Source organism: Branchiostoma lanceolatum, chromosome 1 (genome assembly GCF_035083965.1).
Source record: "Branchiostoma lanceolatum isolate klBraLanc5 chromosome 1, klBraLanc5.hap2, whole genome shotgun sequence".
Lineage (NCBI taxonomy): Eukaryota > Metazoa > Chordata > Leptocardii > Amphioxiformes > Branchiostomatidae > Branchiostoma > Branchiostoma lanceolatum.
Window position 1 is genome coordinate 18,560,085 of NC_089722.1, and position 17,376 is coordinate 18,577,460.

At 42.0% G+C, this 17,376-nt stretch overlaps 1 protein-coding gene across 1 annotated transcript; it reads left to right on the plus strand.

Annotated features, from left to right (window-relative positions):
- The first annotated feature begins 7,215 nt into the window (after nucleotides 1-7,215).
- LOC136439223 (mesenchyme-specific cell surface glycoprotein-like) lies at nucleotides 7,216-15,220 on the plus strand. Its single transcript, XM_066434505.1, has 13 exons — nucleotides 7,216-7,440; nucleotides 8,491-8,579; nucleotides 9,241-9,382; nucleotides 9,857-10,061; nucleotides 10,479-10,620; nucleotides 11,085-11,199; nucleotides 11,556-11,729; nucleotides 12,264-12,329; nucleotides 12,643-12,761; nucleotides 13,161-13,292; nucleotides 13,831-13,985; nucleotides 14,324-14,392; nucleotides 14,790-15,220. The coding sequence occupies exons 1-13, from the start codon at nucleotides 7,248-7,250 to the stop codon at nucleotides 14,893-14,895; spliced, it is 1,707 nt and encodes a 568-aa protein (XP_066290602.1). The 5' UTR covers nucleotides 7,216-7,247; the 3' UTR covers nucleotides 14,896-15,220.
- The last annotated feature ends 2,156 nt before the right edge of the window (nucleotides 15,221-17,376 follow it).

Sequence of the window (17,376 nt, forward strand, 5' to 3'; positions counted from 1 at the left end):
ATATGAAAACAAAAATTCATTTCCGTTGACTTCCGTCCAACGTCTAAAGTGAACTTCATAACTGTTGACAACTTCAATGTATAGAGTTTCTGAAACGCATTGCTTGCTTCGTCGATGAAGGTTAGACTTTCAGGGGAAATGATACATTATGCAAAACAATTGAAAGTTCCCACTGACAATCACTTAAAAAAGATAGTAAATGTTTTCTGAAGCGTTTGCCTTTTTCAAAGACTTCATCCAGCTACTTTTCACAACTGAGCCAGCTACATCCACTTTGTCAACCAAGCGGTTACATTTATTGGCACATTTTCTCCGATGATAGCAGTACATCTGAGATATACGTAATGGGAACGTGGAATAACTGTAAAATGTTTGCAGCATCCGACATCCCATTTCAGTGTGGGAGTAAGGTCAAAGTAGGGTCACCCCAGTACAGGCACGCCTGTGTCATAGGGTCATATGGGGGCCCACCTTACTGACTTCACACTTTAATGAGCCGCCATCTTGGCACCAGACTGTGACATTCTCGTAGCACGTTCTTACTGAGACAATATCTAGCTACACTCGGAACAAAAATGGTGAGGTCTGATTTTATGTTCTGCAATTTACTCTCGAAAGTATACAGTCTTATAAATAATATAATAATAATATCAGGTGTATTTGCAGCCAGTGCCACAGGCAGGTACCCAATGTGTAGGGTAATGAGGCTGTTTAACGTGTTCGAGGCACCTCCTCGAGCACGGGACCCCCGTTTTACGTCCCTCCCGGAAGACGATTTCGTGGAAAACTTCGTGAGGCTACAGCAATCCGGACGTCCTTGGTTATAGGGAGGATAAGTGTGCTAAAATTTCTCAGCGAAATCCAATCCATAATCACTGTCATCACATTTGTTGTCATGGTCATCATCATTATTATCATTATCATTATGGCTAAAATTATCATAATCATAATCATCTTCATCGTACTGCTCTCTACTACGTTTCACCATAAAAAGGACTGTTGGTAGTAGCAACGTTAACTGGTAGCATTTTTACCCGACTCAACCCTCGAACTTTAGATGTGCCATTTGAACATTATTGATCCGAAAAAAAAATCCTCTGTGACAAAAGCAATGTATTGAAATGAAAAAAAAGAACATTATTTAAACATTATTGATAAAAAAATTCGTCCGTGACCGAAGCAATGTAAAAGTAAGATTTTATTGAGCAAAACGTGATAGGGTCCATTTAGACCCCGCTCGGTCATTTTAGTCACAAAAATGTTGGGTTGTTTGACACTTAAGCTGTTTTAGGACCTGCATTGGCAATGAGAGTGGCGCCCCACTGGTTGAGCGGGCGACAAGCATCATTCATATCAGCACGTTTCGCCCACTTCAGTCACCCCTGAGAGTGTCGAGACGAATGTGCATGGAGGGTGCTTCTGCGCATGGCTTGTTGAGAAAAGAAAGGTCCACTCCACATCGCTTTACTGCATCTAAGGAATCTACATTTCAGCTCAAGACAAACCATCGCACATATGACTTTGTGTAAGAAGGGCTGGAAGTGGGAAGAACACTTATTGATATCATAAAAAGGCGGAAACTCTTTCTAATAAAGTAATGTCACAAGAGCGAGTAAAATGACGATTCACATGTTGAAAGGGACCGTCAATGGCAAGAGGAGCCATGGGAGACCACGAGATTAAAGAGGTGGTGTAATGATATCCTAGCTTGGATGGGAATACTGCTGGCAGAGTGTTCTCACACAGCCAGAGGCAGGGGAATGGAAGAACCTGGTGCTGTACGCCATCATAGTCCCCAACCCTCAGGCATGAGGATGGGACCAGGTTATGCTTGGGTCATATTTCCTGACCGGGGCCCGGCCGGGCTGTTTGCGGAAACGAAAAAGCAAAGTGTATGTCAATGGATTTGCACAAGCTATGCTCTCAAATAATTTTGGGTACGTTTTGTGTTCTTATATTATACTTTTCGTTCCCAAAGACTGCCCGACCGGGCCCCGCTTTGGAAATGTGACCTACGCATAAGGTAAAGTCATTGATAATGCGAGTGAGTTTTCACTGGTAGAGCGGGCGACAAGCATCTTTCAGCACGTTACGCCCACTTCAGTCACTGAGAGCGTCAAGAGAGAGGAACGCGCATGGAGGGTGCTTCTGCGCATGGGTTGTTGATAACAGAAAGGTCACTAGATAGTTGAACTGCAAAGTTCGGCTGAAGCCAAAAACTACTGATGGCTACTGCGATATGCCCTAGAAAGATCCACAAAACCGTCTTCAAACTACAAATTGCAGATTACTTCAGGGAGATCTCCGAGTCTCATGTAATTTGCCAGCTCAATGTGCTGCATCTCGCTCATCTGTCTACTGCATTATGCGGTTAATGGATTGAGAAATCTGGGATTCATCAGATTAAGATGTTTACCAAGACAATCAACTGTGTAGAGACACACAACACAGCACAGCCCAGACTATGACGTGGTGTTCGCAAAATAAGTTTAGTGCATAAGTATGCTCGTCGTAGTTCTTCGTTTGGTCTCCGGCCCGGTAGATGATCTCAGAGCAACATTTGAAAATAATTATGTATTCGTCATTCACATGACAGGAAGTTCAGTTTAGATTGTTTTACAAAGCAATGCGGTTCGCCTAACTTGTTATGTATTTCGGACAGCGTGGGCAATTACCTAGATTGCTTGTCCACTAGGTCAAAGAAAACGTCGTGACTCTATGTAGTCTTGTGGATATCTCAACTCGAGAAAATTCGAAAACCCACGTACGGTACTACAGTCTCCCCTTTCAATCAGGACAAGAATATCAAACCACTGTTAACCGACCATGGTCTCTGGAACGTCTTCAACCATGGTTGGGAGTTAGTCGTGAGCAAGATTTATTTGTTTGTTTTATTTAGATCTCCATTACTGTCACATTAAGAACCAATATTCTACCTGGAGTCCACTTACACAATAAGAAAATGAAAAAAATTGGTAATCAGAAAATCGTGCAAAATCAAATATAGTGAAACTTAAAAGTGAGCGGGAGACGTCAGAGGTCAACATATAAAAGATAACGGAAACATAATCTGGGTATTATTCAGGACCAAGATCATCGGTGGTTGGGAGTTGGTCTGCTCGCGACGAGGTTGCCTATAACTACTAGTCTTTAAAAGACTAAGGCAGCCGATTATGCATTTTGAAAAATTAAAGTTGTTTCAAAGCTCATATTCTGCCCTGATGCTATCAAAGTAGTAGACCGTATCTAGAATAAGATTAGCCTGGAAACCATACCATCGGGAGCTCCCAGGTATCTATACGGTGCTGGGTGTGGTGCCCGCCTGCCCGAACAGATTAGCCCACTCGGGAGTGGGTTTACGGGCTTGGCTTAATTAGTTCGCTCCCGAAGGGGATAGCTCTACATGCCAGCTAAGAAGACAGGCTGACAGAAACGGGTCAATATGGCAGACTGGGCCCGGTAAAACCTAGAATAAGATGAATTCCAGGTTACTCTGAACCAACCCAGTACCGCCCTTGTTTAGGGAGTGGTCGGGACCAAAGTCGTAGAAAGGTGCTGAAACTTTTTCAGAAGCTTTATCTTCAGAACCAAAAAAAGGTTAAACAGTCATCCTCAATTGATGCATTTTAAGGTAGCTAGTGGTAATGCAAGGCGACTTCGTTTCGACTAGCGTTCTTTTCATGGTCAAGCACACCGGGTCACCCCTACATCTCATGTTTCTCAAATCCATTTTAATTGACAAACGACCCCAAGTATTGAACACAGAGATTTAAACTGTTAAGCACGACTAGAATTTCCTTGGCAAGAATCTTTCAGACTTTATCCGCCATATTTCTTCAGCTCTGAATGGGTAACTCAATAAGCTACTCAATAAGTGACTAAGTCACGTGGCTTGGGAGTAAAAGGTCACACAGGTCACGTGACACAAGGGTATCGTATATCAGGGGAAGAAGGTGTCGGTCTTGCTCACGGAATAACAATGGGGAGGGGGACTCGATGTATACTGCAATTTGAGGCTCAACCCATCATACCTTGATACGTTGATGAAGGTTAGACATACATGTAGTAAGATACGCCAAAAATAATGACTCAGCAACTGGATAAGAGTTTGAAAGTCAGACGTTTCAGGCAGCATCCGCCGTCTTTCGTCAGTCACTAAGGAAAGATAAAAAAGTAGTGAAGCAGTCATCCTCAATTGAGATGCAGCATGATGCTTTTTTTAAGTAGCTAGTGGTAGTGCAATGCGGCTTCGCCACGGCTCGCGTTTTTGGCCAGCACACCGGGTCCCAACACACTTATCGAGAAGGAAAGGTACCTTAGTCTTGCCCTGGACTTCCCGTCACGTCGTTAACTGCGTAGACCATTAGGGTGGAGGTTCGCTCGTTCCCGATGAAAAGGGCCGTCTCTCCATTAACTTCTACCGCGATTATGGACTCGGTCTCGGGGCCCCAGTTTGAGCGATGGGGTGAGACGAATTCGTACGAAATGTGCACCGAAAGAGACGTTAGGAGCAGGGATAAAACTAGACCTGACTGGTAATTTGTGTCCGTTTATCTCGAGCGTTTGTTAAGATCTTGTGTTGCCGCCAATTATCGAAGTCGTCATCAGTTCTCCGTCGCCACGCGTGCTCTATTCCATCTACTTCAAACTGATAGTCAAACCGTTGTACATACTATTAGCGTAACAACTTTGATTTTAAGATTAACAACTTGAAGGATCACTAGTTAGACCACGCTTGATAAGGAGTACGCATAAAACTTATAGCGCCGTGTTTACATCGGGAAAAATACGCTCCCAGTAATTGGCTCATGTACATTACTTTAGATCCAATACGTTTGTGTTTTTATCATCTACGAGATGCCATGTTTAACGGTGTCGTTTCAGGACAACTCATCCATGAAGGTAGAGATAAAGAACGTCGAACTCATCTATGCATAGAAGACAGGAGCTCAATGACATCCAACGAGAGTCTCAAGATCTCACGTCACCGTGAAATATTTGGAGTTTCTCATATGTCTTGTTTAATTGTAGTTCATTAGTTGTACAAATAAGGTGTCGGCTAACATTACAAGTTTCTATTGATAACGTTAACTTACTGTCAATTGGAAAATATATTACATCGGCGAAAACAAAGTCAAACAGACAGACAAAGAGCACTAATCCCCGCGAATTAGTAGACTCCATAACCTGGAATGAAAGTCAGTCATATCTGAAAAACGACTTCATATCTGGTAATACTATAGAGCATGTGTCGCTTAGATCATATCGTAATCCAAGAAGAAAATATGGCACTGTAATTTTAATACAGAAATGTACTGTTGTATAGACTTGTGTATAACTGTGAGGTTTTGTTCCACCCATAACAGTTTTCATAGGGCAACTTTTATATGATAACCTCTCATGTTATCTTTGACGCAATTGAGGCAAAGCAAGGAATGCTTTTAAAAAGAGCTGGCAACGAAACCATAAGATAATTGTGAGGATGAAATGGTGGTTGTACATGTAATGATTTGTGTAGACTTCGTTACGCCCTGCCCTCCCCATCGATTGCCATGTATATCTTGCATGAAAACCGTCAAACCTTTTGCCGCCCTATCCTTTGCTGCATAATAGCTAATGGCCACACTATTGTCCTAGGTATTAGTCGAAGTAAAAATCAAACCTTCTCGGGTGCCGTTTAGATTGCGAGGAAGGATTCAAGTTGTATTTTACACGCATTTACCAACTATAGTCAGCCATGAGCAATAAAGGGCTAAATACTTGGTGAGGAAAGTGCCCCCTGGCGATCGTCTGGCCTGTCTGCAGCTTGGACGAAAAGGAAGGGTGAGCAGAATCTTGAAACCGGGCACAATGCCAACAACCTGGCGGTTGCGTGGCAAACAAAACTACCGCTATAAGCTAGAGACAATAGACAATGGCAATGACAATGAGATTTATTGAATATTCATGCCCAACATGGGCTAAAAGGTAACATGAAGTAAAAGAAAGGGAACATTGTACTATATTCCATCTAAATCTACAGTCTCTTCTCTCTTCTTGAAACATTTGTACACAAATTCACATAGATTTTCAATCATATCGTAGTTTTTTGAGTACATAAAACATGTCAATAACGCCTTTTTGTCTAGTTGTATGGAGCTTACCAGGGGTCTGCGCATGTCAGTGAGTATAGTGAGCATTCTAAATTTTTTTTTTTTTCATCATCTATACAATCATTGTTACAGAATGTGCACATTCTGTTATTTGGTGGAGTCTGGTTGTACCTACCGACTTCAATTTGAGCACTAGATTATGATCTTTAATTAGAGCCCCAAAAATTTATTTATAACGTCAGACAAGCCACACGCCCCTCCGAAACACATGCTGTTATGGCAAATATTCTCACGGATGGTTTTATTTAACAAACTGTACGTCTTTATCAGAATATCCGCTTCGTTTGGCCCTAAGTAAACATAGCTAATACCAGCGGTGCCTAGGCACACACACACAATCTTATGAAATCTGTACGAATTTTATGAAAAAAAAAAACACGAAGCACTTTGCGATAACAGACGCTTTTTATGCAAACCGTCCAACCGCTGCCTGGATCACGTGACAACGCAGGATATTCAAGAAGACGGCGTCGAGTTGCGGCGACGGGTGAAGAATTTCTGAAACGCCGAAAGCAAACAGAAGAGCAGCTCACATGCTATTAATACTAGCCTCTACCAGGCTCCGTCCTATCGTTGGGAAAATAGTAGAAATCAGCCGCGGTACTCCACTTTACAGGGTAGCTCCGCTATACAGTAAGGTTCCATTTCGATGGACGAAATGGAACCTTTCTGTATAGCAGACCTACCCTGTATAGCGGAGTACCCCGGCTGATTTCTACTATTTTCCCAACGATAGGACGGAGCCTGGTAGAGACTAATTAATACGTCTTCGTGATGGTTTATGCCCACTCAATGCTTCGAAGTCAAAATATCCAATTTTGAATTAGGACAATTTTGTATCTTACTTCTGTTTATGAAGGTAATCATTGTTCATTGTAAGATATAGACTATAGAAGTTATAACTATGGAACTACTAATAAGATAATGGCATACACACCTTTAAAACTTTTATATTCAAATACATCAACTGGACAACTTTTGTAAAGAAACATTCCCTTTATTGAGATATGATCGGCTCAGTGGTCAGCTTATGACCTCATGACGTAGTACATCACGTGGTTTTTCTTCTTTGATGGTACTTGATGAACCAGTGACATGGCTTTACTCTTTCTTAGTCTGTTCTTCTATGTTCTGACGACTGGACAGAGCATCAGACTCGGACTGGAGCATCTCTCCACGGTGTACCTGCCTTACAAGTATGACAACGGCGACGCCAAGTACAAGATGGGGAAGGGGGCGGCGGAACAACTCGGCTACGACGCCGTCAACAAGAAAGTCTACAGCGTCGGTAATGTCTTATCAATAACATACGGCGTTGATAGATTTGCTGAACTCCTACTTTTTGCCTAATCTTCGATGACTCGCGTAGAAAACCTCTTGCTGGCAATGTTTGATCCCAATGGTCGCAAGGATACTTACAAAGTAGGAAATGCCTAGTCTTTACTTATTTTACTGCTACGGGAATCGTTATTGATATAGTTTTGATCACATAGTTCAATGAAGAAAATCTAGAAATGCAGCCAACTTCCACTAAGGTAGACTAACAGCTTACAAAAGAGTACAGTTTGAGTACATGTTGACCAAATTATCAAAAAATCACTTGAATTTGATTTGATTTAACCTTGTTGAAGAAACACTAGTAATCTATATCATATTTTCATACGGAGCATATGTTTCTTGATTGTAATTATCACTACCGAGTTTACAGCTGAGCTATCACCATGTTACTAGCGATGGATTCGTGGACGCGCATGACTCACAAAATGACAGAATTTGTGGCTTGCTACATGTATATACTCCAAGCATTAGAAATCCTTTACACAACTTAAGTTTTTAGAAACCAACTCTCACGAAAAGGGTCAACGAAAGCCTGTGACTGAATGGTAAATATGGCCGGCAATAATAGCGTCTGTTATGTACACATTAGCCGGAACATATTTATCTAACATCTATATCTAGAATTACATATTTGATTCCCGCTGCAATGCCAGAAATAGTTAGACCTGCGCATGCAGCCTGTTTGACACACAAAACCACGTAGCGTTAGTTAAGAGTGTGTATTGTCATGTCAATATGTTTTGCAAAGGACAAATATGCCCCAAATAGTCAAAAAGTTATTCTACGGACGCAGTTGGCCCAGAAACACAAACATACCATATATAATCATCGTGCATATACATTGTAGATACATGTGTTATACAGTAGGTACCCTGCGCAAATGGTCAGACTTTTGATGTGATCAGTATATTGAAAATCCCGCAGTTCTTTTTCCTTGCAGCAGCGATATACTACCATTTTTTTCTCAATGTCGTCTGTTGTTGGCCTTTTGTACATGTAGGTCAGCCGGGGCTCCTGAATGTGATTGACGTGTCCGATCCTCAGTCCATCAGCCTGCTGCACTACCAGGAACTTCCGCAAGCCGGCCAGGTAAGTCAAGACGGCCCAAAATATGAACAAAGTTTTAAAAGGATGAATATGGCACAATATTCAGTTTTGCTTTCCAATACAACTTATTAGTGCAACAAACTATCAGGCAAAGCTTCGGCCTTCTCAATGATACTCTGATTTCTTCTCATATTATCACATAACGTCACATGACTATGTACAAATGAATAGATAAATGCATAAACCATTCACTCAATAGTCACGACTGTTCCGTAAGTCACTAAGTGTTTTGAACCTGTAGATAGACATGGCCGCCATAATGTGACGCCTACTAGTGTTCCAGATGTCTAGACTACTGGTCCAAAATATTCCAGGGATCGTTTGACAGTTTTGGGAAACTACATGTTGAATATTATTATATAATACCTCCCACACCTAACCTTCATTAACATTCATCCGCAATGTTACATAAATCCGCCACTTTGAATAAAAAAGTGAGTGTGAATGATCTCTAATGCAGCACCCCCAGGTATGCACAGTGTAGATATACAGGAGTGCATCATAACGGGGGTTGTTGGGTTGGAGATCTGTTTGGACGTATCTTTTCAGGGTGGTGGAATTATCTGCCCTGGTGGAATTATGTCAATAGATGTTAATGCAATCTTGCTCACTTCCTATGCCGCAACACTAACAATATGTCCAGGCGACGTACACAGACGTGGAGTACTGCGGTGGATTCGTGGCGATGACCCGGGAACACGAACACAAGGGCCTGCCGGGATACCTGCTAATCTACGAGGCTTACCGCGGGACTGGCGACATGCAGCAGGTCTATCAGGTGCGAGGTAAGGGCATGGTTCACATTTTGTTTATTCGATTAGCAGACTTTTATTTTCCTAGGTAAAGACCGTTGGGCAACTGATGAGATATATACCTAAAGACTGGTCCATGAGATCATTTACAGATCTTTGAAAAAAGGTATCGGAGAACATTGAATGCTCACTAAAAGACAATTGATATCTGTTAAATGTTTCTACATTCAACGTTGGCGTCTCCTCCAGATCCGTAATGTGACACTTATGGCCGGAAAAGCTAACTGTATCTCTATGTATTATGTTTCATTGCCTCCGTAGAAAATGGGGTATGAAAATTAATTTGAGTGTTGTTTTTTGGGCGTTTGGAATACCCATTTAGAACTTTTTCATCAAGTGTTATCCTTGTGTTGCTGAGCAAGAGTGATATTCCTAATAGTCTTCCTTGTAACATTTTCGCAGGCAAACAATATCAAAATACATTCTTGTTTATTCCATATGGTTAAGTTGGAGGGTCCCCCGACATGCTGCTGTTCACACGTGACTGCCGGAAGCTGATCGTGGCGAACGAAGGGAAGGACGGCGGAGACGGGAACGGGAACTTCCTCAACCCGGAGGGCTCCCTCACCATCGTCGAGTTCAGCTCGGAAGACCTGCCAAACAGCGACACTATCTCGATGAGAACCGTCAACTTCAGGAAGTTCGATGCAAGGTAGAATGAGAGTTCAAAGATTTCACACCTACGTGAATATTCCGAGTTTTATTCGTCTTGTAGATGTTTTAGTTTATCAATTATGAAAATTAAGATTTATAAGTTTTATGAGATACATGTGTCTATTGATACTTTCTGACACAAACGGACATACTAAAAGCAAAGCATCCTCGTGAATTAGTAGCCTCATTTGACCTCATGATCTGTAATGTCCGTCATGTCTGATAAACGACTCGTTCTACCACCTCTGAACTCCACTTCCTGTCACTCCTGCAAGTCTGACCTTTGTGGTAAAACTACATTCCCTCTTGTCTTAAACAAAAGTGGTAATTTTGTATAGTTTTCTTGGGCTTAGTTTGTGCACTTTCTAAACATAAGTTATCAAAAGTCATGTCTGAATATCCCGTTCGGAATCAGGCAGCACGAGTACGCGGCTCGAGGTGTCCGGTGGGTGTACCGCGGGGAGGAGGCCGGGGTTCCGAACCGGCTGTCTGAGGAACTGGAGCCGGAGTACGTCACTCTGAGCAAGGACGAGACCAAGGCTTACGTCGGACTACAAGTAAGAATACCATTAACTTAAACATGGTCATGCACGTGTAAGCGGACCATACACTACCTACATCCATCAACTGTGTCTAGATGCGAACTGTACTTTGGAAGACCTGCCCAGTGCAATGGAGGATAGGGAAGGATGGAGGAAAAGGGCCATGAGCACCCTTGAGACCGTCACGACCAGATGAGATGATAATGAAGCTGGTAACTTATAAGCCCATTATCAACCGATACTCTATAGCTTTTTTTCGTTGGCTTATTTTGTCTGTGTTGACCTAAAGCTACGTCACAGTATTTCTTTCCATCGTTTTGGAATCACTTACAAACATCACTGCAAAAATATGTATCAAATGGTGTTGAAAGTTTAAATATATTTTTAAAAAAACTACCAAACAAACAAACAAGACGTAGACATTGATTCATGTGATGAACATGTGACGAACACGTGATAAACACGTGATTCATCTCTAGGAGAACAACGCTGTGGTCGTGGTTGACTTGGTGACGGCAACGGCAGAAGAGCTGTATCCTCTGGGCGCCAAGTACTGGGGAGATTCCGGTCTGGACCCTAGTGACAAGGATGGAGGTAAAATTCAACAAAGAACGAATTATGCAAACCACTGAACTTTTTTTTTTTTTTTTCAAAATGGTTTTAATTTGCTATTTTAGTATCGGCTGGTCGTTTGTATCCTTTTTCGATTCAGGAACTCACTTAAGTTCTTGGCCCATATGCGGGCTGTAATCTATGTGCACAAGTATGTACGTATGCATATATGGTTTGAATGATTTGACAACAAATGCTGGTATTCAAATCAAAACGTCGGCTGTGAATGTTTTGTAGTCGTCATCATCGTTCCTTATACTATGTTACATGTACATGGACATTTTTAGGTTTGACTTTCACATGTCTGTATTTATGTATGTATGCCTTGCCGACTACAGGTATCCATATCGAATCCTGGCCCATATACGGCCTGTATCAGCCCGACACAGTGAAGTACGTGTCAGCGGGAGGCCGCGAGCTGGTCATCACATCCAACGAGGGAAACACGCGCGAACTGACCGTCAACGGGGTCGACATCAGTGACGAGTGGAGGGGCAGGGACTTTGTAGACAGTACGTAGGTTTATAACCTCCGTGTACAGAGGTTTAATTTTGTGTCCCTCTTTGTGTCCTGTGTGTTTGTGTGTGTATGGGTGTTTGTGTGTGTGTGTGTTTGTGTCTGTTTGTGTGTGTGTGTGTGTGTGTGTGTGTGTGTGTGTGTGTGTGTGTGTGTGTGTGTGTGTGTGTGTGTCCGTTTGAGTTTGAATACAGTAGATTGCCATGAGGTGAAAGGGAAAATTGTGTCACCGCAGACTGACAGGAAGCGGAGGTAAAATTTTAGGTCATTTCATGGACACTGACAGGAAGTAAGGTCAAAGGTCCCAGAAAGGTCCAAGAAAATGTTGTGTCATTTCCAGTCTTCAATATCCTTTTATATGCTTATGTGTTGTCTTCTGATAGCCAAAAGGAAACATTCACTAGAGAGAGTCAATGATTAATTTCAATATTTGATAAAGCAATGTTTACGAATTTGAAAACTAACAAAGGAGGATCACCATTGTTATCATTGACGTATTTCTTAATGCTGTTTTCTTTCCTGACCCGTAGACAACGCCATATCAAGCAGTGTGTCGTCTGTTTTGAGAGATGCCTTGGCAGACGAGAGTAAGCTGGGTAAGAGGGAATAAAACATTCAGGCTTACACATAGATTTCCCTTTGTGATAGGTAGGTGTTGTAGAATTGGGCCATCACTCAAATTGCAGAGAGGACAAAATGCGTTTGGAAAACGGTAATCTTTCTCTTCTATACCCCTCCCTTTTCTGTCTTAGCTTTTTCAAACAGCTGCAGCAAGCCTTTGACAAATCATCCATACTTACTACACTAGTGACCACAGAGTGAATAATCTCATATTCATGTTCGTTTCAAGGTAACAACGTTGTTGCGGTTTTTTTTCGTGTTTCTTTTTCATTTACTTTTGGAGTGTAGGAGTCCTGCGACTGAGTAACTATGATGGCAAGTCGACCTCTGACCCCACTAAGTACGAGTCGTTCTACGCGTTCGGAGGGAGGGGGTTCTCCATCTGGGATGCGAAGAATCTGACACAGGTAAACGTGGTATTCAAGATTCAAAAGCTATGACTCAGTTAGATAATTCCTTAGTTGAACTCTGTCCAATCGCTCCCTTTGCTATGTAAAACATGTATCAGCCATACACTAACATAGTTGGTAGAATGCAATGACAGGGGTTTTATTTATTTGGTTGTTTGTTTGTTAGTTTCCTTGCTTGTTTTTTTAAATCTTTTTGTTTTCTAAGCTCGTAACACATACTATTATTTCAAAACGTACCTACCTAACATTAAGAAATATCCGTCACAAGTGACGACGTGAACAAAAAAGTCGTTCCCGCAATGCACCTCAATTCTGCCACTGAACCTCGACGTATCCTATAATGCATTTCGTTTCCTGCCCCTGACGTCACATTCCTGCCTCGTTTCCGTTCTCAAGATTTGGGACAGCGGTGACCAGGTGGAGCGTGCGCATGCGCTTTACTATCCCTCCATATTCAACAGCGAGTATCAGGACGAGTTCCTGCACGACCACCCCGAAGACACGATAGATGAAACGTCTAAGAAAAAGGTTGTTACCTCCGTGTGCGAGGGTTTTGTTTTCGATGTGTCTTTATGTTTGTTTGTTTGGTGTGTGTGTGTGCGTAAATCTCTAAATATGCTGTCAGTAGAGTGAGTGGCAGGAAGTGAGTTGAAATATGTTGTCGTCGCAGAGGTCACTTTTGCTTCGTCCTCTGCAGCCTGTATGTCTTCCGTATGCAAATTACGTTCACAGTAGAGTGACAGGAAGTGATAAGTGAACACATGTGCTGGTAAACAAAACATTAGTCGCATAATCAATGAACTACAATTAAACATACGAGATATCACACGGATGTGTTGTGCTTAAAATAGTGAATGCTTACAATATGTTGGCATTATCAAAAGCTCCAATGACAATGTTAACTTCGTTTTTTCATGATTATTAGATGATAATTGTCGAAGAAACACAATCAGAGTATGTAGTCGAATGATATTTAGTATTACACTTATACCTATTTGTCCTTTTTTGTGAACAAATTCTGTACTATTTCCCTTAACAAGATATATACTGTACCTCTCGTACCCAGGGTCCCCAGTCCGAGTCCCTGACTGTCGGAGACGCTTTTGGGAAGACCGTTATCGTCCTTGGGAACGAGCGCACCTCCACCCTAATGCTGTACACCCTGGACACACACAACCCTCATGCCGTTCCAGAGTTCCAGACAATTTACCGTCATGGCAGGTAAGAACTATGTTATCATAAGTCCGCGATTATCGATAGCTATTTTACGATTGTCGACGACCGATTGGCACTACCATCTTGTTACATTCTAGTCGCCCAAACATTTCGGTCAGCTAGTAGGCAAATACAGTATATCCTCTATCCGTTCCATGTTACAGTACCTTCATGGGTTACTAGTCGGCGCTTGAGTACCAACTATAGTTCCTAACATGAATACTAGCATTTAGAACAACATGTATCATTAGTTCATAAAAACATGATTATGCTGAAATATCAATGATGATAATTCATGCACAACGAATATGTAATATCTGTTAACAACAACTTTACCCGTACAGGTGGGACCGGAAGTGGGACAACGCCTACGATGACCGAGAGGTCGGTGACATTGACCCAGAGGACATCAAGTAAGCAAGCGTTACCATAACTTGCAATAGTAATGTCAAAACGTCCTATATCCGTCCTTTTCTCGAGCAGGCTAGAAAAAAGTTTTGAATACCATGGCTATTTTTTTTTCCCTTTTGCTCGGACAATGTTGTTTATAATTAATTGTAACCAACTGTTGTAGTAGCCAAGAACGTCTCACGAAGAATTGAAACTTCTCCCTGCTGCCTAACTCTGTCACCAATTGGGAATTGGGTGCCACACGGCTACTTCGGTGTGCTAAAGGTTAAGTCAACTGCCAACAGTATCAGACACCCCTAAGGCAGAGAGAAAACAGAAAACCTTTCCGTCGAATATCTGCTTGGAGATAATCGACACACGCAGCACCGTTAGTTACACATTTCCGAAACTGCATTTCAGGTTCATTCCGCATGAGGACTCTCCTGACGGGCACCCCATGCTGCTGGTTGCTGGAAGCCTGAGCGGAACTGTGACCCTGTACCGGGTCATCAACACGCCTCTGTAGCGCACACACCTCCAGTCAACACCTGCAGGCTACATCTACGATTAAGAATTAAAGAAATTGGCAAGTTTGAAAGTGAGAAGGGTTTGGTTCGTTGGGAAAATTCGTTGATCCATCTCTTCCTTCACGAATCAACATGCCTAATTTAAAGTTATGTCCCCATTTGAACCTGCAACATGAGCTAGATTGTATCACAATAACCTCCCTCACCTCATTTGATCAAAGCAACACACCTCTCTAGGAAATACACCTCCAGTCAACATCTGAGGGTTACATCTATCTATGACTAAGGAATAATAAGAATTTGTCAAGTTTGACAGTGAGACGAGTTTGGCTCCTTCGTTGGCAAATTCCTTGAGCTATCTTTTCGCTTCCATTGGCAATTTACAGTGCAGTGATGGCCGCAATTGACCATGCAAAATAAGCTCGCTTGTATCTTGCACATTTTTCACCTCTAAACCTCCTTCGCCTTTTTTGATCAAAGCAATACAATGTTGGTTTTGCCTAGATTAAAATGTGAAAAGGCGACACAAATACTCTTTAGTCATTGTGACGGATTTTTGAATGTTTATCTTATGCCTCGGTCCCATTTTCAATCCGGGGCCCGGCCGGGTTGTTTGCGAAAACGAAAAAATAAGAAAAGGCATATCAAGAAAATACACAATATATGGGTAGGATTAATCACTTTACGTTTTTTGTCTTTTGTTGTCTTTTAAAATATTTAAAATATTGGATTGGAAATGGGACCGAAGCATTATTAGTATTTATAAACTGGTAAGGCTCCGTTGTCTGTAGACAGTGATCGCTGAGCAACCGTACAGGGACCGTGCGCGTGTGACACTGGTCTTCATAATTAGAAAATGGTGCAAGATGTAAAAGTTTTAATTCAAAAGACAGAAAATAGAGAAATCGTTAAAAAGTAATTCTTTTTGTATGAAATTCGTTGAGCGATCTGATAAATCTTTGATCGCTCAGCCGTCGCAGCACGTTTGCATCCTTTAGTGGAAAGGGGGTATAGCAGAGTCACTCTTAGTTAATCAAACATGAAGTACGTATACTTAACGCGGTCTATCGTCTTAAACATGTTAGCGCGTGAAAATAGAAGGGTCTAAGGCGCGTGTTCTGGATTTACATGTATTATCAAGGGCTATCATATAAAATCACGTCCGTTGATATCCCTTAAGCTTAAAAGCAAACGAAATGTCTTTACATCCTGAAGGAATGCATTTGAACAACGTATCCATTGTAGTGGTGCATGTCGTGAGTAGAGTCTGTGTAGCTTTCCACATGTGTGTGTGTAAATCCACCGAGACACCGTGTGAGTTATGCAATGTTCAGGTCAGTGGTCACGTGAACATCAGTGAAGATACTGACGCCAATTCGGAAATTTCTTCCTATCTCTTTCTTACATTTTTTCTTGGTATCTGTTGAACGAATATTTTTGGCTTGATATGAGGATCAAGACGTGTCGAAACATTCACAAGCTAAGCTACAAAAAAGCAACGCCCCTGTTCATCCTATGTTTTCTTAATCAGCCTTTTTCTCTCATTTCATAAATATTGTTGCCGGCTCTGGTTTCTTTGACACACTCTTAGTGTGTCTGTCCTTCAACATGGGGCCTCCAACTTTACCTCCCATTGAAGAAGACGTCCCTAACCATAGCTAAGTACTCATGTTTAGAGTCTGGTGAGGAAATAGGCGTAAAGCGCCTTTTCCCAAGGGCACAGCATTGGTCCTGCTACAGATTCGATCCCAGAACTTTAAGATTTTAAGTTAACAATCGTAAGGCCCCCATTCCACTAGACGGTGCTCTTGTTGCGACCTCGCTGCGACCATGATCACGTATTGACATGGATCTAAAGCCCCTGTCACACCTGTGCGTATATTCAAGTCCGCATGAGTTGCGTATTAACATGTTTTTGTTTTAGGTCAAGTTTGCAGCCGAATAAGTGATTTCTTAGGCTCGATTACTAGGCTGCATAACGGTGGGTCGAAGTAGAAAACAACTTTTTCCCCGCAAACCTTACTTAAACCAAATAAATGTTAATGCGCACTAGTCTTACAGGGCCTTAAGCTAGATATGTGTGACCCTGTATTTCATAATCGGGATATCATGCAAAATGTAAAAGTATGACTGAAAACACTAGAAAACACATACAGCATAAAAATATTCGTTCTTTATCTTAAAACATTGGTTGAGCGCTCTGGTCAATCTTAGGGCCCTGCCACACTTGTGTGTATATTCAAGGGCGCGTGAGTTACGCATTTACATCTATTTGGTTTAAGTAGGGTTTGCGGAGGAAAATGTTGTTTTCTACTTTGACCCACCGTTGTGCAGCCCGATGATCGAACCTAAGAAATTACTTATTCGGCTGCAAACTTAACCAAACACATGCTGATACGCAACTCCTGCGGACTTGTATATACGCACAAGTGTGACAGGGGCTCTAAAACATTGGTTGAGCGCTCTGGTAAAGAGAGAGC